The sequence below is a fragment of the Phodopus roborovskii genome, unplaced genomic scaffold, assembly GCF_943737965.1.
Source record: "Phodopus roborovskii unplaced genomic scaffold, PHOROB, whole genome shotgun sequence".
Classification (NCBI taxonomy): Eukaryota; Metazoa; Chordata; class Mammalia; order Rodentia; family Cricetidae; genus Phodopus; species Phodopus roborovskii.
This window is the reverse complement of record NW_026126480.1, coordinates 59,890,413-59,915,348: the sequence shown is the minus strand read 5'-3', so window position 1 is coordinate 59,915,348 and position 24,936 is coordinate 59,890,413. Positions and strand designations below refer to the sequence as shown.

The following is a 24,936-nucleotide window of genomic DNA, read 5'->3' as shown; positions in this document are numbered from 1 at the left end:
CATAGCCTTCTTAAACAAAGCTTTGAATAGTTTTTTTGGACGTCTTTTTGTTCAGATGAGTGGCACATGAAGGAGAGTTGTTTTATTCTCTGGTATGTGGAGTTCAGAGTTCTTTGTGGAGTTTTTTAATTTGTTTGGTTTTTTCAAACTAAAATAGTAATAAACCTGTGGGTGACTTTGTTTTTTGTTTTGTTTTGTTTCTGTGTTTGATTGAAGGATTGTGGATTGTAAGAAGGATGGATGAGGTGAATATTATATTCTGAATAAACAAACACGAGCTTTTTGTTTCTAGAAGACTTCAGTTGCATATCACTGGACTCATAAGTGGTCAGGACCCTAGGGGCCAGGGAGTCAGGATGGTGGTAGGAATATTGAACTATTTCAAAAACGTCTGAGGCATCCAGCAGATGTGTTTTTAGTGTTCCATTTACTAAAGTAAAGGTACTTGGCCAATTGGGCAGCTTGTGACAGAACCAAAGTCAAGTCATTATCGTTATTAAGCATTTAAAGTGAGTCACAATGACAGCTCTTCTTTCACAAAATATCTTTCAATTACATTGAGTTTATTTACAATCTTTATGCTGCTAGATACTATGTGGTATCTTTAAAACAGAAAAAGGAAGCCAGTTTACTTCTGGGTTTAGGGGAGGCGTATGGAATTCACAATACTGTATTTTCCGTTACATTCAATAGAAACTATCCCAAATTAAAATCATGGGGATAGCTTTGTATTTTAAGTCTGTAGGCTTATAACTTTCTGAGCTTTTTACTTGAATTTAATTTGTAAAATATAAGTAATATTTATTTGGGGTATGTATATATTGACTTTTTAGAAATTTTTATTGGATTTAGTTGATCAATTTTAAGAACTTAAAATTTGTTAATTTGTTAGTAAAATTGTTCAATAAGTACAAAGCAGAGGAAGTTGTATAACAAAACCTCAATATTTATCAGTGAGATGAGAGTTACTGACATCTTCATCCTTGCTACACCTGCCTCCCTGTCCCCATTTTAGACAGAAGTGTTTTAGAGCACACCTTAGATGTTGCCATTTTAGTCTTATTTACTATATGTGCATAAAAAAGGACATTTATTTTCTTACATAACCACTTTTAATAAAATAACATTTTCCTTGTGTTTTGTTATATAAATATAATTAAAAGCAAATATTTCAGATGATATTCTGTTTCTATGCTGTTTATGGTAGCCACTCTTTAAGTTTACATTAATCAGTATAAAAACCTAAACTTCCTCAGTTACAATGCTATAATACAGATAGGGTATTTCTACCACTGTTGAAAGTTAGGCTTTGCTTTGAACAACATATTGTAGATGCTTTCTGTATTCTAGAAGTGAGTAAAATAAATACTTGTGTTTTGAGGAAATTCATAGAATTTAACATTTGATTCTTAATTTCTTTCAGGTGCATAGAAAAAATAGCAACTGATAAAGGTAAGGCTCATTCTTCCTTTTCAAGTATGAAAAGCTCTGACTATTTTGTAGTATAAAAGGGCACTACACTTGAGCCTGATTATTCAGTGCTTACCATTCAAAGGTGACTTTTTGCAGTAGGCCTACTAAAAGAATTAGAATCTCTTTAGATGGCACAGCAAGCAGATTTGGAAAATACATTTTTTTTTTTTAATTTAGAAACTCAATGGTGGGTTATAACTTAAAAGCCACTCTAATTTTTAAAGCTGGCCACTTTTTAAGAAGTAACAAAAATTATATGTAGTGATAGCAAAGTATAGATAAATCTTGATAACTGGTGGACTCTCATAGTTTGAAGAATGTGAGACGTGTGCAAAGATTTTAGCTTGGTGAATAATTTGAACAAATCATTAAGTCATTTGTATTTTACAGTTTAGCAAATGAAATACATATGTTGATGTTGAATGTAGTTTTTTGCTTACCTGGATTATAAAAGGACGATAATGTTTACTTTTGAGTGTATGTGTGTGTTGTATGATATTATATATATGTGTGTGTGTGTGTGTGTGTGTGTGTGTGTGTGTAACTTAAGTGAAAAGTTTTCTGTCCTTTATAAAGTATACGTTGAAACTATTAAAGTCACATCTAAAATATGGGTTTTTATGCTATTTGAAAGAATGCATTATGAATAGGAACCAGTAACTTGAATTGGTGATTCTTTGTCTGGTTCCTTCGAGTTTCTTTCTCTGATCTTGGAATGTAAATCTGATTTCTCAAATATAGGTAGAAGAAAACATGATTGTTTCTGTCTAGCAAGGTTTTTGCTTCTATTTGGAAAGTGTTATATCTGCCAAATATGAAGGTCTGAGTTCCTTATTCAGAAATCATGTGGAGTTTTTTTACTGTGTAGTGAAGATAGGTAATGAGTACTAGAGTAACTATTAAAAAGAAGTTTTTTAAAAGCAGTTGCTTTTATCAGAGCTGAAAGTAGAGTTTTCTTGAGGAAAATTTTTTGAACTACTCTGGGCATGATTTTTGCTTGGGTCTTTTAATATGGAAGTGCTGGCATTATGGGTAGCTGTGCTCCTGGGGAAAGGTGAAAACTTCATTCTGGGTCTGGATATTTTCAAACTCCCAACTCCCTGTCTTCATTAGTCTAATGCTGTCTTCATTGATCTAAACTCAGCTTGTCACCTTGTTCTTTATTTGTTGATTCTGTTTATAAATTTGCCTCTATAACACTTTCTAAGTCTTGATTTCTTTACTGTATTATCTTTTTGCTTTATAAGTAGTACAATAACTTTACTAGACAAAAATAATCATGTCTTATATATAGTACTTCTAACAGTTATTTATAATATTAGCTTTACAGTCTAAGAATAGGAAAGGGAACTTGACAAAGAAGTCACCAGTTCATCCCCCAAAATTTGGTGAGTTACAGTGCAACAATTTAGCCTTTCTTGGTTGGATTGTTTTCTATTCTGTTTTTAGTTTTTAAAGAAACCTTACTGTTTTTCAGATTAGCTTGCTAATTTACATCCATCAGTAGTGTGGTATTTTTTTTTTTTTTCTAGACCATCGCTAACACTCAATCATTCGTTTTGATACTAGTTACAAGTTTGAATTGATAGCTTCACTATGAGTTTATCATTATAACTGTTGCAGGGGTTTTATTGTTTAGTGTTTGTTGATGGGCATATGGCTCATACTTGTAAATCCCAGCACTCAGATGGCTTAGAAGGATTGCCACAAATTCCAGGCCAGCCTGAGCTACAAAGTAAAACCTTGTCACCAGCAAATAAGAATATCAAAAAGTAAATTGTTATGTAACTTCAGACCCCCAAAGCTGTTAATGTTAGCAAAAAGGAAATTTTTTACAGATGGAAGTAGAGAACATTACTTGAAATTAGCCAGATATAGCAAGACAAATGCTGCTGTATCACTTTAATGTTACATGAGTGTAACACAAATAATAAAAGCCCAGAGACAGATAATTGGGATTAAAGCTGAAGATCAGAAAAGCAAAGTGGCCAGCCACTAGCTCAGGCACTAGCTGTAACCTCTACCTCAGACTGAAAGGTGTGAGTGATACTGTCTCCATCAAACCTTAGACTGTTTAGACTGCTCCTGTTCCCTCCTGTCTTATATTCCTTTCTAGAGCCGGGATTAAAGGCATGGGATCCCATATGCTGTGATCAAAGGTGGGAGCTCTGCTTTTCATTTAGATTTAGTCACTTTCCTATAGCCCAGGGTGACGTTGAACAGAGTTCTATCTGCCTCTGTCTCCTGAGTGCTGGGATTAAAGGTGTGTACCACCAACTGCCTGACCTTTCATGTGTTGTAAATTACTCTGTTATAAAAGTGGCAGAATGGTTACTAGAGCTAAGAAGTTGGGGGAAGCAATCTGTTGATGATAGGGTACAAGTTTTGTTTAGAGTGCTGGCATATATTTCAGTGCTTTATTTTACTGCACTTTAGCACAGTAAGTAATAATGCAATGGACATTTCAAGATTGTTAAAGTCATTTTTAATGCTCATACAAAAATGATAAATTAATAAACTGGCAATTATGTTAGCTTAATTGGAGCTTTATAATACAAACACAAAACACATTCATCCATGCTTTGTGTATAACTTCCAAGTTTCTCCAGCTTAGCTGGCAATCGCCAAAGGCTAGGACAAAAGAGCAGCAACCAAGGATCCACCTGCATGTGTTTCTTGCAAAGTGGATTTGGTTCCATGTAGTGAGATATCCACCCCACCTCCCCACACATACCTGTTGCACTGACCATGCCCATTGTGGACAGGTGCTGACATGATTGGGGGGTAAGGGCTAGGTCTGGAGTCCCAGATTGCAGCTCGATTTCTTACTTCATGGTCGGAAACAGAGAGCATCCGGGGCATCCTTAGAGCAAGAACCCGTGGCAGTCACTCTGTTTCTGGTGTAAGTGATTTCTCCCCAAATAAACACCATCAGCCTATATTGTATCCCTGAATCTTACTTCTCTCGCAGAGGGAAGTCTTACTGCAGAAAATCACACTTTGGAGGAGTTTTTAACACTCAGGTCCTGGAGAGTAGTGGCATAGGTAGACAAGGTTAGCATAGTAAGGGAGAAAAGAGAGCAACAAACAACAGCTGTAGAGGACTAGGGGCAGGAGTGACCTGGAAGTTCATGGAATTGCAGGCCTTCAGAGATAATCTGGGGGTTTTATTCATTTGTGTCTACTATACTCTTAAAGCATTTTGGATGTGGTATTAAAAATTGGAAATTGTCTGGGCAGTGGTGGTGCACTTCTTTAATCCCAGCACTTGGGAGGCAGTGGCAGGTAGATCTCTTGAGTTTGAGGTCAGTCTGGTCTACATGGTGAGTGCCAGGACAACAAGGATCACACAAAGAAACCCTCTAAAATAAACAGACAAAAACAAACAAAAAAAAAAAATCAAGTTTAATGGTTGAATACTACTATAATGCTAAGTATATGTTTGAAGTGAGACAAGGTTAAATTAGAAAAATTTTACTATACCACTAAATATAATTACTTGTGAGTTAAAATTTTTGAGAACTGGGGATCAAATCAGCAAGGTAGAAATTAAGTTAGTTGTTGGTTTTAGACTTTTAATCTAAACTCTAGGCTGGAAATTTGGTGTTTCTAATAACCTTGAAATTGAATTTCTTCCCATAATGTGTTTCAACTTATCTAGATTGATGGTCAGGCTGACAGCTATGCACTACAACACAAGCATATTAATACACTAAGAATTAACTAACCATGAAACTTCTGTTCTTGGCTGGATGTGTTGGTAAAGGTCTATAATCCCAGGACTTGGGAAGCTGAGTGTCCCTGTCTCAATCCTCCTATTGCTGGAATGACTTTTAGAATACCTGTGCCTTCCTAAGCTCTAGGTTGCTTCCCTTGTTTTGTTTTTGCAATATGATCAACTGTACATGATACAGGACCGCCTTTTTTATATAGCTGCACCTGTCTCCAGAACTGTGTGAACAAAGGGTTTTGTTAGTGTTTGTTTGTTTGGGGTGGGTGTTTCTTTTTGTAAATTGTTTTCTTTTTAATTTTTCTCAAATTTCTGGTAGGTCAAATAACAGTGTTTGTGTAGAGATTTGTTCTTTTTGCATACCAAGCCCTGGTCTTTTCTGTATAAGACACTAGTTGGTGTTATTCTATAGTTCAGTGATTCTCAACCTCCCTTTAATCAGTTCCATATGTGGTGACCCCCCACTGACAAAATTATTTTCATTGCTACTTCGTAACTGTAATTTTTCTTATGTTATGAATCATAATGTAAATATGTGATATGCAGGATATCTGATAGGTGACCCCTTTGAAAGGGTTAGTCAACCTCCATCCTCGCCCCAGGAGTTCATAACTCACATATTGAGAACCACTGCTGTATTTGAATTCATGTTGATACCCAGTCCCAATACTGCCTACCTGGGGTAGCATTCCATCTCACAGGTTGCTATCACAGAATTGTTCACCACTTCCAAATGCCATTCTCAAGTTCTTGGTTTTTCTGCTAGTCAGTCCCACCAACATGGAAATATTTCTACATTCTCTTCACTGGGCCAACTAATTTGCTAGAGTGACTCATAAAACTTGGAGAAACAACTAGGATATAAAAGAAATTATAAAGGATGTAGATGCATAGGACAAGCCTGTCTTGATGGACCACCCTCCAGAAACCTATTGTTTGCTCAATCCAATTTTTGGAGTGGAGTTGGGAGGGAGTGGGGGGAATTCCTGGAAGCTTCAGGGAGTGGTGTGATTGATTTAATCACTGACTGTTAGTGGGTAGCTAACTTAAGCCTGGATTCCCTCCCTGCAGGTGAGGCAGAAAAGTAACAGATGTTCATTATGCCTTAATTTTAGTGTTCACTGTCCTAAAGCTACCCAGAAACTACTAAGTACCAGCCTATTCATTAGCATTCAAAGACAATTACTGTCTAGTCTTAAAGATTTTTTTGAGTGGTATTCAAAAGACAGGGCTCTCACACTGCCGCTCCTTTTATTTTTCAGTAAAGTATGAAAATGCAAAGTAAGTATGTGGATGACTTGGTCTTTATTTTCTCTCATTAATAACGTGGGCCAAGAACCTTTTGAAAGTAGGAGTTTGATATAAGCCTAGTGGCATTTAGTAATTCTAGCAGGCATGAGAATCTTGGTTTGAATACATGGTTTTAGGCCCTGTCTTAATATAAAAATAAATAACGTGGATATGGCTTTTCCAATGATCAGTTCATTGTTTTTAAAGAGAATTTTTGGTATATCTTCCTAAATGGAATTAGGGGATGAGCTTTGTTTTAGTTCTCCTAAATAATAAAACACGTGGTAGCATGGGATCTCTATGAACAGAACTTTTTTGAGGTAGAATTTTTTCTGGTTTTGTCCAGACTGACCTAAGGAACAAACTAAATAATAGGCTCACTGTTGCTGGGGTTATAGGCATGTACTTAACCAGACCAATGTCAAACTATATTTTTTGTATTCTTCCCTTACACCTTCACATTGAGAAATATCATTGTAACTCCAGTTATTGAACCTTTCTGGGATAGTTTAAATGCATAATGTGTTTCTTAGGAGTCTTTTATCGCTGTCTGGAGTTAGTCTTATAAAATGTTTGAAGATGCCTGTACTGGTTGTTTGTGTGTTCTTTTGGCTCCATGATTAAGTCATTTTTATTCCTTCACAGTCATTTTAGTGGTTTTAAGAGCAAGCTGAAAAAAAATGTACATATATGTATGTATGTGCGTATATATTCTGTTGAGCAAGAAGTCCCCTGAGTACTCTAAAACCCTGCTTAATTCTGAAAACTTTAATTCCATCTAACCTCTTGGAATTTGAAGACCATGTCAGTAAGTTGGGTATAGTTTTAGAGCTTGTTTCCCCTAACCTTTCATTTGACACATAAGGAAATGTAAATTGTTTTATTGAATTCCATAAGAAACCACAATAAATTTAGTGTCTTAAAATGGTTTGTCTTTTCTGAAATGGCTGAGTAATTGTTGTTCTTTGGTACTCATTGGGAATTTGTGAAATCATAACTTTGTAAAGGACCTGTGGGATATGTATGTCGGCTGTTGCTTAGTTAGAGGTTCTCTTGCATGTGGCTACTTTGTTTTAAATGACTAGACAAGCATCATTACATGACAAACCTTTAGATAGCTTTGTAAATGGGAATGTACCACTAAAAAAGTGATAATGTTTCAGTTATGTCACATTTACAGTATAATACTAGAAATCTATACCATCATAGGTACCTTTGTAGAATTTTTACATCTCCAGTGTTAATGCCCTTTCAGAAGCTGTTCCTTATGGCCTATTTCATTGTTAGCTTCCTAATTCTGTTATTTAAAAAAAAAAAATTCCATTATTGAGAATTTCATAAAATATACAATGAAATAAGATCATATGTGTTTCCCATTTTTCCTTTCTACTCCCCACCACCACCACCTACCCCTTGTACCCAAACCTAGGTCACTACATCATCTCTTTTGAGATAGGGTCTTCCTTTGTAGCCTAGGCTGACCTCGAATTTGTGGGATCATTTTGCCTTAACCTCCTTAGTGTTAGGATTATAAAAGTACCATCAAGCCCCACTTCTGTGTAAACACTGCAGATCTGAAGCTAGTTGTGATGGCACACTTACAATCCTGCATTTGAGAGGCAGAAACAGGAAGAACAGTTCAGATCCACCTTAGCTACATAGAGAGTTCAAGCTAACTGGACTACATAATACCCTGTCTCAGAAAAAAAGAAATGGGGCTGGGGATCTGGCCATGCCACTTAACCTACTTTAATTCATTTCATAATTATTAGGGTAAAATCCAAATCTTGCCAGGAGCTTCTTAATGTGATGGCAGTTTGCCATGCCTTCTGAAATCATTATGAACTCGGTTTTTAACTTTCTTTGGGATATTCATATACCGTCTTTGTTTTCTGCTGCTTTATCATCTATCTATTACTTATTTATCCTTTGGAGTCCAGGGGTATCTATTAAGCATTGAGATAGTTGTCAGGTAAAGAGGCCATTAGGAGCTGCTTTTAAAGAGAAAGCAAAACCAGTCTTTTGATGTAAGAAACAAAACTAATTTAGCAATGTTGGTATTGTGAAAGTCAAAGGGACTATGTTGATTAGGTTTTTGTTGTTTTGTCCTAAACTTTTAATATTAAAGTATGTGTAAGTATTAAATTTATACTTCCCTGTTTGTTTCTGTATTGAATAGTAGTAAACAGAGATAACTAGAAGTGAAGAGTTCAATTTCCAGCTCCCTGTATTATAGTGTTGCTCACCTAAATCTCAGCATTCAGGAAGTAGGGACACAAGCATCAGACATGGTCATCCTCAACTACAAATACTCAATTTGAGACTGGCCTGCGTTACATAAAACCCTGCCTAAGGAGAGGGCGAGGGTAGGAAAAGAATAAGTGAACCTGGACAAGACTATGGGTTATTTAATTTCTTGTGGTTTGAAAGTCAGTGACCTTTTCTCCTGGTTTTGTTCACAGAAAAAAAGTTCTTTGTCTCCTATTTCTGCCTATTCTTGCTTTCCTATTGTCAACAGGGCTTTCTTCATTAACCAATAAGAGAAACATACTTACAGAATGACATCTCCAATCATCTCCTCTTTTCTGTCTAAAATAAAAAGGAGGGTTTTAACTTTAACATAGTAAAATATAACAAAACAGTTATCAGATAAGAACTATAGTTGACAATATTTAGTTCATTAACATTTAGCAAGATTTAAAGAAAATATTCCATCATGTAGCCTATCTTTGTGAGTCTAAAGTCTTATATGTAACTAATCCTAACTAAGGAAAACCATAACTCTCTGTCTTCAACTCCTTCAAAGACCACAGAAGGATAATATATAAATTCTAGAGCTGACAGAGACAACTCGCCTGGTCAGTCACCTGAAGTTCTTCTTTAATCTTCCATCTTCAGCCCATAGGCCATAGTGTATCTGGCAGACTACTCAGCAAAGCAGGAAACTTTAAACTGTATTGGCAGTTTGTCAGTCACTTTTCTGTGTCCTGGAGAATGTCTGGCAGACTCTTCCATGAAGCAGGAACCCTGTAGCATTGTCTATCTCTGTTTTTAAAATCACTTTTTAAGCTTTTGTTGAGTTTTAAATGGAAGTTCTTAGTACCCACATCGTAGGCACCATTTTGTTATGAGCAGTTTCCTATCAGCCTTGTCCCAGTTGTCGTGTCAGTTCCAAACTAACACAGAGAGATTCTATTAGTTATAAAGCTGTTGGCCAATGGCTAAACTTCTTTTTGGCTAGCTCTGTCTTAGCTATTAACTCATTTCTATCAATCTAAGTGTTTTGATATGGTCTTATCTTACCAGAGAAAGGGTCCTGACCTCTTACTCCTCTTGGTCCTACATTTCCACTCCCCTCTACTACATCTTCCAGAATCCTCCTTGTCTCCTAGTCCCTCCTATATTGTTATCCTATTGGCCAACATTAGCCAATAAGAGGAACATATTTACAAAATGACATCTCCCAGCATTCATATAACCAGAATTATATGTTTAACTTTTCTGTCTGGTGTCTATTGCATCCTTTTTTAAGGATCATGTTTTTCAGTGTTTGGTCCTCCACTTCTCACAATGTCTTGAAGGCTGAGGGGATGAGGCCTGACTACTATAATTAGGAATTGAACAAAGATAAATTTTTCTTCCTTGTGTTTGCCATTTATTTGATCAGTAGACAGAAAAATACTCATAGTTTAGGTACACAACCTTTTGTTGATGATAAATATTTGGGTTATTTACACATTTTGAACATCATGAATTGTGATACTATACCATTTCAATAAAGCATTTGTTTGATATAACTCCTGAGAAAACAATTTACTAAAGGAAAGATTTCTCCTAATTCCCTCTCTACTCACTGCCCCCCCCCCACTCCCAATATGCTCAGGAAATTTTGTTCCATTCTCCTTCAGTTTGGGACCTTGTATGAATCTGTTAGGTTCCTCCTTGTATCCTAGTTTCTCTGGCGGTATGAATTATAGGCTGGCAATCCTTTGAAAGAGAAGGGAATGAGAGGAGAACGTGTGGGACCAGGAAGATTGAGTCAGGGGATGAATAGACAACAACAAAAAAAGAGATACCCTAGTAGAGGGAGCCATTATAGGTTTGAAGAGAAAACTGACTCTAGAGAAAATGCCCAGAGACCTACAAGGATGACCCCAACTAACAATGTGAGCAACAGTGGAGAAGCTACTTTAAATGCCCTTCCCTGATAATGAGATTAATAACTAACTTACATGCCATCATAGAGCCCTCATCTAGTAGCTGATGGAAACAGAAGCAGACACCCACAGCTAAACACTGAGCTGAGCTTCTGGAATCCAGTTGCAGAGAGGGAGAAATGATAAGAAAAGGGGTTAAGACCAGGCTACAGAAACCCACAGCTGACCCGAACAAGGGGAAGCTAATGGACCCCCAGACTGATAGCTGGGAAACCAGCATTGAACCGACTCAGAGCCCTTGAACCTGGGTCTCAGTTAGAAGGCATGAGCAGTCTAAGGGATCTCTGACAGTGGACCCAGGATGTATCCCTGGTGCACAAAAGGACTTTGGGAGCAAATTCCCCATGGAAGGATACTCTCTTAACCTAGAGGTAGGAGAGAAAGCCTAATCCCTACTCCAAATGACTTGACATATTTAGATGACCCCTCCTGGAAAGCAGCACCCTACATTTGGGGTGGGGGGAGTGCACAGGAGGGAGAGGGAACTGGGATTGATATGTAAAATAAAGAATAATAAATTTTTAAAAGGGGAAGCTTTATTTTGGCTTTTTGTTTCAAAGGTTTGCATCATTGTCATTTGGCCTATGTTTCTGGGCCTATAATGAGGTACAATTAATTATTTTTCCCATTATTAAAAAGAGATTCTTTCCTCATACAACAAATCCTGATTTGTTCCCCTTCCTCTACTCTCAGTTCCTACCCAACTCCCCTAGTATCTGAAAAGTTTCTGCACACTGATAACCTGTCTGCTGATGGAGTAATCCAAATCAGACCCAATTAAACTGAATTAGAAAAAGCCCATGTTTATTGGATGGGACACTCCCAGATGATTTTCCAGCCCAGATGGAAAAGAGAGACCAAAAAGTCATAGTCTGATTTCTGGGGGACAGTTTACCCTATGGGGGTAGTCTTAAGCATTTCTGGGGGAGGGGTCTTTTGGTGGACTGAGATATAGCAGGTTTTGGAAAAAGATAGGAGAGGGGGCTTGGGATGAAACTTCCAGAACATCCCAGACTCCTTGGGTATATGGATGGATGCCAGGGAATGTGGGGTGAAGCTTCCACCAGGATATCCCAGACTCTTTGGGTATAGGTGCCATGGCCTGGGTGAAGCTTCCACCAGAACACTATCCATATCCATTCCCTTTCTGTCTCTCATTAGAAAAAAACAGACTTCTAAGAGATAACAACCAAATACAGTGAAATAAAACAAAAACCATCACATCGAAGTTGGACAAGGAAAACCAACAGAAGGAAAAGAGCTTCACAAGAATCAGGCCCACTCTATTCACACATTTAGAAGTCAGATAAAAATTCAAAGCTGAAAGCTATAATAATACATACCTCAGGGGACCTGGTGCATATTCCATGTAGGGCCTGTGCTTGTTCCTTCAGTCCCTATGAATTCATGTAACTTTTGTTAAATTGATTTAGCAAGGCCTTGTTCTCCTGGTGTCCTCCATCCCCTCTAGCTCTTAAACTCTTTCTGTCTCTTCTTCCTTGGGGTTCCCTGAACTCTGTGGGCAGGGATTTGATGGAGACATCCATTTAGAGCTGTGTGTCCCAAGGTCTGTCTGTGTAATGTCTGGCTTGGTATTTGTTCTTATATGCTGTAGGAGGAGACTTCTCTGATGGTGGTCGAATCCTAAGGCACTGATCTATGAGTATAACAAAAGATCATTAAGAATGATTGTGTTTTTTAAGACCAGTAGTGTTTGGTTTTACCCTAGGTCATTGGACTATCTATCCTGTGGTTCTTGGTCACCCAAACATTGGCAGTGTTGGGTGTGGGTTCTATCTCATGGAGTGGGCCTTGAGTCAAAGAAAACATTGGTTGATTAGTCTCACTAGACTTGTACCACCACTATCCTAGCATAATTTTGCAGGTAGGCAGGACACCATCAGTGTATGCATTTCTCTTTTGGTAGCCTGCAGAGTATCTTTCTATTCCAAACACACTAGAACATAGGGAGGGGTGAAGGTTCTATGTAGGTACCAGTTCATGGTTTCCATACTCAGTGATGTATATGGGAGTTGTCTTTAGTATTGGGGCCTTGCTGACAGTATAAGGAGAGCAGTCTGTTGTCAAAAGACTAGGTTTTTAGGGATTTCCAAGGGATCCTTTCACCTGCAATGCAATTCCCAATAGTGGATGCTTCATTTAGTAATAAGAAGGGCTAGTTGAGATTACATCTCCCTATTTAGAAATTTCATTAGATTGCCATCATGTATTTTAGGAAATTCTACTGCTCTAGATTTCCATACCACCCCTCAGATGCCCCTCAAATCTAGCTGTTTCTCCCTACATTCATTTCTTCAACCAATCTCTCCTCCCCCTCCCCACCTAATCCTCCCATTCCCATCTCCCACTCTCACCTACAATACACCCATAAAAATCTTATTTCCCTCTCCCAGGGAGATCCATGTGTTCTCCCAGACCTAACTTTTCTTGATATATGGATTATAGCTTCGTTTTCATTTACTTAATAGCTAATATTCATATATAAATGAACACATACAATATTTATCTTTCTGGTTTACCTCAGGATGCTTTGGTTTTTTTTCTACTCCCATCCCCTACATATTTCATGATGTGCTTTTTAACAGTTGAGTAATACTCCGTTATGTAAATGTACATTTTCTTTACCTGTTCTCTTGAGAAACCTCTAAGTTGTTTGCACTTTCTGGTTAGGAATAGAGCAGAAATGCATATAGTTGAGCAAGTGCCCTTATGCAGTGTCCTTTGGGTATATGCTGAAGAGGGGTATGGCTGGATCTTGAGGTAGATGGATCTTAGTTTTCTAAGAAATTACCATATTGATTTCCATAGTGGCTGTACAAGTTTACACTCCCACCAGCAATAAATGAGTGTTCCTCTTATTCCACATCCTTGCTAATATGAACGATCACTAGTGTTACTTAGCCATTCTGATGTTGTAAAATGTAATCTCAAAGTAGTTTTGATTTACATTTCCCTGATGGCTAAGACTGTTGAACATTTGTTTCTTGGCCATTTAAGTTTCCAGTTGAGAATTCTATGTGTTCAAACCATTTTTTTTTTTAGCTCATTTGGGTTTTTTTTTTTTTACATCAAGTTTATTGAGTTCTTTGGGATGTGTGGTTGGTAAAAATCTTTTCCTGTTCTGTAGACAGCTGCTTTATTACTACAATGAAGGAATATTGCTTTATAATAGCCAGGAGGAAGACCCATTTCCTAACCCTCCTAAGCCATGAATTCATTAAGTTAGAGCTCTTATTTATGATTCTATTACTTCTAAAGGCCCAGCACTGAGGTTATTGAAATTGAAAGGCTTAGTTTTGAGTATCTTTGCCTTGGGGAAGACCCATTACATTCAGATCATAACGTGAACTAGGACCTGTTGGATCATACATAATTTGGTGTTGATGTGTTGAGAATTTTCTGTTTTCCTACCCAGTTTTAGGTCTGTTTGCATTGTACAAGGGTTCCAGTTTCTCTGAATTCTCTCCCAACACTTTTTATAACCATCCTAGTCAGTATGAAATTATGGTATCAGGCTTTTGATTTGCTCTTCATTAAATGACTGATATTGAGTTTCTTTGCGTGTGGTTTTGTTTATTGTTTTAGGGTTTTAAGTGTTATCTCTTACATTTTATGTATATGAATATTTTGAATTAATTTTAATTTTTAAGAGCTAAGAATCAAGCTTCCTTCTTTGTATGTAAATACTGTTTTTTCCCAATAACATTCATTTGTTCACAAGAATGCCCATTCCTACGTCCAGCAGTTTTACAACCTTATTGAAAAGCAGTTGTCGTGCAGTCGGTGTGTGGGTCGGGGTGTGTGTGTGTGTGTGTGTGTGTGTGTGTTCGTTTATATCTAAGGTCTCAATTCATTTTATTGGCTATGTTTAGTATTTTGCTAGTCAGTACCATACCGTGGTTCCTTTAACTTTTGGCTTTGTGGTTCTGAGAAACAGCCTTCCCAGTTTCAACTACTTTCAGACTCCATGATTTTCATATGAATTTTAGGATCAGGTTAACAGAATCTGGATTTTTAAATTTTTAAATCTGGATACATTAAATTTGTACATCTGTTTTGGGAAGATGATCCTTTTAGCAATACTTATTGCTCTTGTTTTTAAAAGGGAACCATTTTCTGAATTTCCTTTAAGGATTATTCATTTAGTAATATATGTAAGACAGAATTATGTTTATTGATCTTGTATTCTACACCTTTCTGAATTTATTACAAGGGAGATACCAGTCAATCAATCTGTATGAATATAAGGTCATTTAATCTTCAGGTAATAATAGTGATTTCTCTTCCTCCCCCCCCCCCCCAGCCCCAACCCTCAGCTTGGATGCCACCTTTGCTTTTCTTTGTTTTTCTTTCCCTGATTGTTGAGGCTTGAACTTCTAGTAAAGTATTAAATAGAAGTAAAGAAGAGGTCATCCATGACTTTCTGCTTAGATAGAAGACTTGTTTCTGCCACTGAGTGTGGTGTTGCCCCTGAGGTTTATAAGTACCTTAGGAAAGTATGTTTGCTTTTGTCAGTTCATCTCTATCTTCTGAAATGGATTTATTCATTCTACTGATGCATCGTGTTTTATTTTGAATATCAAAAATACATATTGATTCTCATAAATGTGCCACAGCATTTTCTGTATAAAGAATATTGATTGGTATGTAGGGATTTGCGCGGGGTGGGGGGGTTGTTGGCTTTGTTTTTTGCTTTGGTGTTAAAGTAATGCTGTCATAATATAATTGGGGAGTATTCTTTAATATTTTTGAAAGTTTGAAGGTTTTTTTTTTTTGTTTTTAAATATTTGCTAGAATTAACTACTAAGTTCTGAGCCTACTTTTTTGTTTTGTTTCTTTTTTGTATTTGGGATTCTTGAGGCTAGAACCACAAATGGAAAGATATTTTCAGTAGGAGATTTGATGCTACCAAAGGCAGATTCAGTTGGACCCAGAGTACAAAGCACTATCTACAAAGATTACTCTTAAGCCTTACAATCTGATAGAGTTGACTTTACTAATACCTTGACCTCTGTGTGTTAAAGTGCCTATTTTCCTGAAACCTTGCCATGATCATACAGTCTGTTGTCATACATTTGTATAATTGCCAGAATAATAAGTAAGACATGCACTACTATGTTGACATCATTGTAAATGAATTGAGTTGAAAGCCATAATTTTTCCTGTGGTGTCATTTTTCTTTTGGGCTATTATTAAATAGACTTTGCTACTGTTTCAGTTTTGCTATATTTTATGTTTATGCAGTCTGATGTTACCTTAAATTAACATTATTTTTAGACTTTCCCATGTGGAATTATTAAAAGAATGCCCTCCTGCCTAAGTGGGTTCACTTCTAAATATAAACTACCTTTATTTAATCTAGCTATATGTACTCTGGATACTTAGTGCTATAATCTTCAGTGGTTTGTAAGAGAATAACCCACCTCACTTCATTCAGCTGAAAAATGTGAGAAAATAGATGATAATATAAAATTATTTTTATACCTGTATACTGTGTCCCACAAAGCCTGAATGGAACAATCCTGGAACTAGACTTTATCATGAGGTTATTGTATAGATGAATTTAAATTCATGGTGTGATTCTAAGTAAAATTCAGCAACTAGGTAAGGCATTCCTTTTAGGAAAATCCTTTTAAGAAATTCTTTGCAACATTACAGTTGTTGAAGCATTCAGAACTATCATTCTTTTTGCCTCCCCTAGTCCCCTAGTTCTGTTTTTTTTTTTTTTTGGGGGGGGGGGGGGGGGGGGGGGGCTAGGACCACTTTCTCAATTTAACTTAGAGCTAATGGTTAGAATTCCATGAATCAATTTCTTGGGTCTATTTTGCGTGCATGTTTAGTAAGTAAAGTACTATTTGGAAATGAAAAGTATTTTACATAGAGTAGCAATATTAGGATAAGTACATCTTTAATGTGGGGGCTGTGTGTGTACACATACACGTATATCAAATAGGGTTACTTGCATGAGCATTGGTACAAGGGCAACATATAGAATGGCTATGTCACAGGGCAATATGGCTGCCTCCTCCCAGCAAGCATTAACTGCCTCCTTAGAGGCAGGTGAAACCTAACATTGAAGACCCCAGTCTTCGGCAGATAACTACAGCCACTGTGGATTTTTATGAGTGCAACAGTCATATCAGGTTCAGGACATAATATTTTATAGCACAGCTTCCTGTAATTTGATTCTTTCATTCCTTCCACTCTTCCCTGAGCCTTGAACTGGATGATATAGATGTCCTGGACAGTCCTGAGCACTCAGTAATTATGTATTCTCAGCCCTTTGGTCAGTGAAGATTCTGTATTAACCTACTGCTCACTGCAAAAAGAAGCTTGTCTAATCAAGGCTGTAAAAGCACTAATCACTAGATGTAAATATAAATAAAAGAAATATGACATATGTCTGGTTAGGAAAACAACAGTAATAGGTTGAGCATGTAAAGGGGTACATCTTGCCTGAGAGTATTGTAGGGCAATATTGTAGAATGTACAGTTCACAACTGGATGAGACTGTTGACTTTCCTGGGCAGTATGCCTAGTACCTTTCAACCCTGTAAAATTGAGTCAGCAGGAGGCAAAACATCTTGATTCATTTCCAGCTTGATTTTTGTCCTGCAGCCAGAGTGTGGTGTCTTCAGCAGTAGGTTGTGACCATTCAGTTCTGGTTGGCAATTGCTTTTGGTGTGTTTATTTTTTATGGTCTCACTGACCTTAATCCATGTTCCTCCTTTTATCTCAGGAGTTTCACCCAAATGACTTATTATTATTGAAATATTAAAAAACAACAACTATATTGTAGCTACACTAATAGCAATCATAGCCCTAATCACTCTATTCTTCTACATGTTTAATTGACTCTACTTCACTATCAATATTTACAACAAATAATAACTCAAAAATATTTATCCATCAAACTAACCCTACCTGCCACACTTGTCTTAGAGGTACTATTGCTGTGATGAAACACCATGACCTAAAGGAAAGCATTTACTTGGAGCTTGCTTACAGGTTCAGAGGTTTAGGCCATTGTTGTCATGGCAAGAGGGGAGGTAGCATGCAGGCAGGCATACATGGTACTGGAAAAGTGACTGAGAGCTCTACATCCAGATCCTCAGAGAGATACTGGGGCTGGCTGAGCATTTGAAACCCCAAAACCCACCCACCAGTGACACACCAACCCCAACAAGAAAACACGAATAGTGCCAATCCATTCTAACAAAACATTCAAATATATAAGCCTGTGGGGGCCATTCCACCACAAAGCTAAAAAAGAAATCCCTTTTATTTCTTGTCTTGTTTTTATTTCAATAAACATCTTTTGCGTGCATACATGTGTGGCTGTTTACTGGTTAACTAAAAACTTAAATTATGTTTTCATCAGATCCCAAGGAAGAGAAAGAAGATGATTCTATCCTCCCTCAGGAAGTTTCCATTTCTGCAACTAGACCTAGCCGTGGCTGGCGCAGTAGTAGCAGGACATCTATCTCTCGCCTTCGAGACACTGAGAATACTCGGAGCTCTAGGTCCAAGACTGGTTCATTGCAACTCGTCTGCAAGTCAGAACCAATTACAGATCAGCTTGATTATGGTATGATACAAATTCAGTATGGTTACTCCAGTACCTAGTTGGTTCTTTAATCTTAAATGTATTGCTGAGCATTTACTTACATGTTTTTAATTTTCAGGCAGGTAGTAATATAGATGGGATTTGTTTCAGATATGCTGCAAATAGTCTCCATTTAGAGAACTATTTCATACAGTTACAGTGATCACTTAATCTTTAGCTATGAAGAGTAATGTCTCATGTTTCTCAATAAATTTCTGTTTTAATTTTCTAGACGTTCCAGAAGAACATCAGTCTCCCGGTGGCATTAGGTATAAAATTTATTTCAAAAATTTCTTGATTATTCATTTTCATTAAATGACTGAGACTTCTTATTTGTTATTTGAGCTGTTAAATTAACATTTTTAATATATCACACACTTAATATTCCACATTTGATTTTAAATGGACCATAAAACATAAAACTTAGTTTCTTTGGGTGAACTTATTCTGTCTTACCAGTGTTTTCATGGTACTTTGGTGATTTAATGTTGGCTAAGTCTTGTATGATATAACACATTATCAGACATAGAATTACAAAGTCAGTTGTCTAACTCTTCATGCCATTGGGCAATTGTTTCTCGTTTTACTTAAAATGTTATATCTTATTTGTGTAGTCTGAATTCTAAGTATTGCTTAAAATAAAGGAGCTTAGGATGTAGTCCAATCAGATCATAAGGATGGAAATTTTGGATAATATGAACTTTTTACTGTATCTCAGAATTCTAATTCAGTCCTATTAAATAGTCCTTGGAACCAAAATTTATCATTTGTTTGTTTATTTGTAGTAGTGATGAGGAAGAGGAGGAGGAAGAAGAGATGTTAATCAGTGAAGAGGAAATACCATTCAAAGATGACCCAAGAGATGAGACCTACAAGCCCCATCTTGAAAGGCATGTTTGAAATTTTACTATACTAGTAGAAAATACATAGGAATATACTGAATATATTTGCTTTATTTTTGTTGCAAGATTACAGAAGCACAAAAATAATTTTTAAATGAATGGTTGTTTTGCAACTATAACATTTTACTCTCTCATATAGCCTTCTCTTTGATCTAATGACCTTTAATATTGACTATACTATTTAATAGATGTGTGCATGTTTTAATAATGTTTTCTGGAATGTTTAGAATTGTTTTCGCTCAATATCTTTTATTTCTCTTTACAACTATAGTGAGATTTGATTTTTTTTCTATGGTTTGGCCTTTTGCTATGATGACCATTGATGACCTAAGCAAATTGGGAAGGAAAAGGTCTGTTTAGCTTACTCTTCCATACTTACCGACCTTCACCAAAGGAAGTCAGGACAGAAACTCAAACAGGACTATAACCTGGAGACAGGTGCAGATGCAGAGGCTATGGTGGGGCGCTGCTTCCTGCCTTATTCATCATGGCTACCTCAGCATGCCTTCTTACAGACTCCAGTACCACCAGCCCAGGGTTGGTCACATCCACAATGGGCTGGGTTCTCCCCCATGTGTCACTGTTAAGAAAACACCCTCCAGGCTTGCCTACAGCATAGTCTTGTGGAAGCATTTTCTTAGTTGTGGTTCTTTCCTTTCACATGACTGGCTTGTGTCAGGTTGACATAAAATTAGCCAGTATGAATCAGTATTCACCCATGGGCATAATATGTGTGCATCTTTGCTGTGGGGTGAAGGTGTGGACAACTGATAGGAGGTTGTGGTTTGTAAGCTGAGGATCACAGCTTTAGAATAATGACATAATGATAAACCTTAAGTTTTAACCTGGTGTTATAACACTGTCTGTAATGGAGGCTTTGTTAGAATATTTGTGTTGAAATGTTTTTCTTTTTTCAGGGAAACCCCAAAGCCACGGAGAAAATCAGGGAAGGTGAAAGAAGAGAAAGAAAAGAAAGAAATTAAAGTGGAAGTAGAAGTAGAGGTGAAAGAAGAAGAGAATGAAATTAGGGAAGATGAGGAGCCTCCTAGGAAGTGAGTAGGCAGTTGTATACTACTAAAGTGGAAGCCTTCCTTAAAACCACTAGTAGACAGGCTTCAAGTTACATGTGAGTGCCTTCGTGGGCGTGCACACACATTCAGGCATGAGGCCTGATACATTTAATCCCAGCATTTGGGAGACAGAGACAAACCAGGGCTACATAATGAGACCCTCTCTCAAATAAAAAAAAACCCAAACACATGAAATGGATGTACGAATGTGTAAAATGCTGATGTTAAGCAACATAGAGTTTCTTTGGCACAACTTCTCAGAAGCTTGGAAGGTTGTTTTGGTGTTGGTTTTGTATTACTCTAAAGCAATATATTAGTAAGTCCAAATGAGCAAAAGACAGTATTTATAGGGATACAGAGGGAATAAGAAAGCCAGAAAAAAATCTCAAATATGTGTCCTCAAAAACTAACAAATAAGTTAAATGAAGCAGAAGCCTTGATTCTGTAAAATCTTTCTTTGTGGCACACACTTTGTAGTAGAAATAAGAATGTTTTATTAGCTTCTTGATTGTCATTTTTAATTAGTTGCATTAGATGATAAACTCTTTACTATAACTAGCCTTCAAGTAATAACATTGAAATTTAGCCAGATATTCCATAGTAATGCCTAGCTTACTTTTCTAAGATAAAGAATAATTTGAGTGGAATTACCTCAGAGTAAATCTGGCTTAGTGGCCAGATGCTTTGCTTTTGTTTTGTGTGTCTGTGTGTGTTATTGGTTATGGCCTGTGTCTACCAGCTATTCTTTGGTCCCTAGAATATGCTCCAGCCATCCTTATCTATATTAGCTTCCATCTAGAATATTTAGTTAACTGTTCTTTCTTAAATTATAGGAGAGGGAGAAGGAGAAAAGATGACAAAAGTCCACGGTTGCCCAAAAGGAGGTGAGGCATTTTGCTTTTGTTTTGTTTTGTTTTTGTTTGGTTTGTTTGTTTTTATACCTTAGGTCGTTGGTAGGTGTTTGACTAATTTAACATTCTTAAACAAAGAAGGTGTGGCTTATTGAAACTTTTAGAAATGTGGTTTATGTTCATGATGCACAGATGGTGTTTTCATTCTCAGTGCTGGATGCTGAGTCATCTGAAATAAATCCTCAGTACTGTTTACCTTTTTATAGCTTGCTACCTTATGCTCTTTTTAAACTATCAAACACTTGGCAGTTTAATAATTTTATGAAACATATGTATTACGTGCATTTTTTCCGATGGCCTGGGCCCACATCCACGCCAGCCCCAAATAACACACAGAGATACTGTATTAGAAATAATTCTGTTGGCCAGTTACTAGCATTTATTATTGGCTAGCTCTGTCTTACATATTAACCCATTTCTATCAATCTAATTATTTCCACGTGGTCTTATCTTACCAGAGAGAAGTCCTAGTGTTCTACCCTCATGGTCCTACATTTTGAAACTCTTCCTACCTCCTCCTCGAATCTTCCTTGACTCCTAGTCCTGCCTATCTTGCTTTCCTGTTGGCCAACAGTGCTTTATTCATTAATTAATATGAGACACATATACAGAATGACATCTCCCATTACCTATGTATCACTATAGATATTTTAATTTATATGAGACATCTATTATCACACTATATATAGAATATCACTTCTCTTGCTAATTTTTCTGACATTTTGTTAATGTTAATAGAAAAAAACCTCCAATCCAGTATGTGCGTTGTGAGATGGAAGGATGTGGGACTGTTCTTGCTCACCCTCGCTATTTACAGGTCAGTGAAGTTGTTACACATGACAGTCTTTCATGCAGTGTCCATTACTTGCCTCCTAAGATGTCAATTTGTGTGCCATTTGTAAATTCTGACATAAAATATGAAGAAAAATATTCCTAAGTATAAAATTGCATAAATCATCTTTACTACACTTATACTTCTTTAATAGGGTAACAGAGACTAGTAATTTAAAGAACAAATAAATGTATTGGCTTTTGATCTGAGTCCCTTAGAAGTCTTAAGAGTGTGGTACTGGCAGGTGGGGGGAGGGGTCTTCTTACTTTTCTACAGAGTATAAGACTAAGGACAAGAAGGAAGCCTGAAGAATCTGAGTTCACCCTGTTAACAACTTTCATCTATTTGTGAGGACAAAACACATAAACATAACTCAGCATGATTGCATTAAAGAATTAAGTTTTTAACACAGGAACCTTGGCAGATACAATTAAACCTTAGTTCATTCTATTAAAGAAATACTAATGAAGAACTAAAAATCCTGAGCCAAAGTACAGGAATTTTCTTGAATTTTTACAGTGTTACAATATGTCCCAAAATGGCATGAAGAATCCCTCTTCAACAGATCATTGTAATAATACACAAAGACACAGAATAATAAATTTTAACTTTAATATATATTAGGATAAAATGAATAAAGCATTCAAACTAGCAATTTCTTTGAGATAGTACAAACTAATACAAAAGTGATTTTTTTAAAAATTTTAGATCTAAGGTTTTCTTTAACTGAATAGATAATTAATTGCCTGGGTTTCTGTGTATGTACAAGTCTGGCAAGAAATGGTTCTGTTACAGTAAGTGTAGCTACTGTTTTTTGAGTTTTGTCATGTGCCATTTGATATACCCATTATTGTATTTTTATTTTACGAATGAAAACTAAAACTTAAAATGTTTACTTATATCTAAGATCATATTGCTACTGAGTGACAGGTGCAGATTGGAATTCAGGTCATACCGTATGTTCTTTACCATTTTACTCTAGTTTTCCTTAAGTACTTTTAGTTGATTTGGAAAAAAAAAAAAATGAAAATGCTGAGAAAACTTACTTTTCCTTTTCACTCTCCTTTTGCTTTTTAGCACCACATTAAATACCAGCATTTGCTGAAAAAAAAATATGTATGTCCCCATCCCTCCTGTGGACGACTCTTCAGGCTCCAGAAACAACTTCTGCGACATGCCAAACATCATACAGGTACATATCTAAGTAAAAGGTTTATCATGTAGCCAAGAGAACTGTAGTTTGGGCATATAGTCTGGTAATGAACCAAGATTTTTCTAGTACAAGTCTTCTTAAAAGGGCCTAATCTGACAAGCATGGAAGAAAATTAGGAAAATAAGTGTTAATATAAACATACAAAAATTTAAATATGCCATTTTTGAGTTGGACTTGGTCACACACATCTATAATCCCAGCACTAAGAAACTTAAAGGAGGAGTTTGAATTCCAAGCCAGACTGGACTATGTAAATTGAACCTGTTTTAAAAGCAGATATAGAGGAGGTATCAGTTTTCATTAACAAGTCTTGGCTGTCCTGAAATTCACTATGGAGAACAGTCTGGCCTCATACTCCCACTAATTCTGCCATAGTTTCCCAGGTATTGGGATTGGTGCTCACTGATTTTTCTATTCTTGGAATAACCATGTTGTTGGGATAAAGTGTTTGCCCCACAAGCATGAAGACCAGAGATCAGATTCTCTAGGACCAGGCAGGTGGCTTCCTATAATCCTAGCACTTGGGAAATAGCTTCCCTAGGGCGGTCTGACTGACTCTAGGTTCTGTGAGCAATCCTGCCTCAAAGAATGAAGTGGAGAGTGCTCCCAAAAGACATACTTCAACTTCAGTCCTTCATATACACCATACTCATGCAAAACTAAATAATTTACATTTTTAAAAAATGAATATTACAGGATAATATTCATCAGCTAGATCTTTAGGACTTTTACTATCTGTACTCAGAGTATTGATCTTTTACTAGACATATATTCTGTGTCAGCTGTGAACTTAACATATAGCTATGCTAATGTCTACTCAACACCACTAAGCTGTGTTTTATACCTAAGAAACCAGAAGTTTAGAAGAATTAAGCTGTTTGCCAATTCTGCTTCAGGTATATATTTATCAGCAAAGATAGAAACTTGGAAGTAGCTATTAGAGAATAAAAATAGAATGAACATTAATGAGAAAATCTAAAAAGTAAAGGGGGTTTGCTTTAATTTATTTTTTCTTTTAATTAGCTCAAGATGGTTATATCTGTGGACCTCATAAAAGCTGGTTACTGGACTTGTTTGCTAATTCCTATAGAAACAACTCAAAAACAGAAGCTGACTAATAATGTATTACAGAATAGGCTCAAATTCTATTTATTCACAGCCACTGACAATCTTTTTTTTTTTTTTTAATTATTTTACATGTTGATACCTGTTCCCTCTCCCTCCCTCCCCCTCCCTCTTACCCTCTCTGCCCCCTCACATGCACCCTGACCACCTTCCCCTCCCATCTCCCCACCCCAATTACAATGTAGGGCAATGCTGTCCAGGTGGAGTCATGTAAATCTGTCGAGTCATTTGAAGTAGGGACTAGGACTTCTCTCCTGTCTCTAGGTTAAGGCAGTATCCCTCCATGGGGGATGTGTTCACAAGGTCCTTTTGTGCACCAGGAATACATCCTGGTTCCACTGTCTGAGGTCCCTTAGACTGCTCAGTCCTTCTGGCTGAGACCCATATTCAGCCACTGACAATCTTAATGAAATTCTGCTTTCAGCATAAATTGAGTCACCTGTTAATACTATATAATCCTAAATGGATATATCTCACACCTGATAATTTCATACATTCTCTCCTCAGTCTTCGACGGTGAGACTAAAAATTTCCCTTGAAAAAAAA

At 36.7% G+C, this 24,936-nt stretch overlaps 1 protein-coding gene across 2 annotated transcripts in view; it reads left to right on the top strand.

Moving 5' to 3' along the window:
- Positions 1 to 24,936, top strand: part of Zfp91 (ZFP91 zinc finger protein, atypical E3 ubiquitin ligase) — a 38,013-nt gene that overhangs the window by 3,557 nt on the left and 9,520 nt on the right. The window contains exons 2-9 of one of the 2 annotated variants that reach the window (XM_051194018.1): positions 1,424 to 1,452; positions 18,113 to 18,319; positions 18,570 to 18,606; positions 19,126 to 19,227; positions 20,157 to 20,291; positions 21,143 to 21,193; positions 21,959 to 22,037; positions 23,130 to 23,244. In XM_051194018.1, coding sequence (XP_051049975.1) covers positions 1,424 to 1,452; positions 18,113 to 18,319; positions 18,570 to 18,606; positions 19,126 to 19,227; positions 20,157 to 20,291; positions 21,143 to 21,193; positions 21,959 to 22,037; positions 23,130 to 23,244 — 755 coding nt within the window. Of the gene's footprint in view, positions 1 to 1,423; positions 1,453 to 18,112; positions 18,320 to 18,569; positions 18,607 to 19,122; positions 19,228 to 20,156; positions 20,292 to 21,142; positions 21,194 to 21,958; positions 22,038 to 23,129; positions 23,245 to 24,936 lie in introns of both variants that reach the window. The other variant, XM_051194017.1, reaches the window with a different exon arrangement.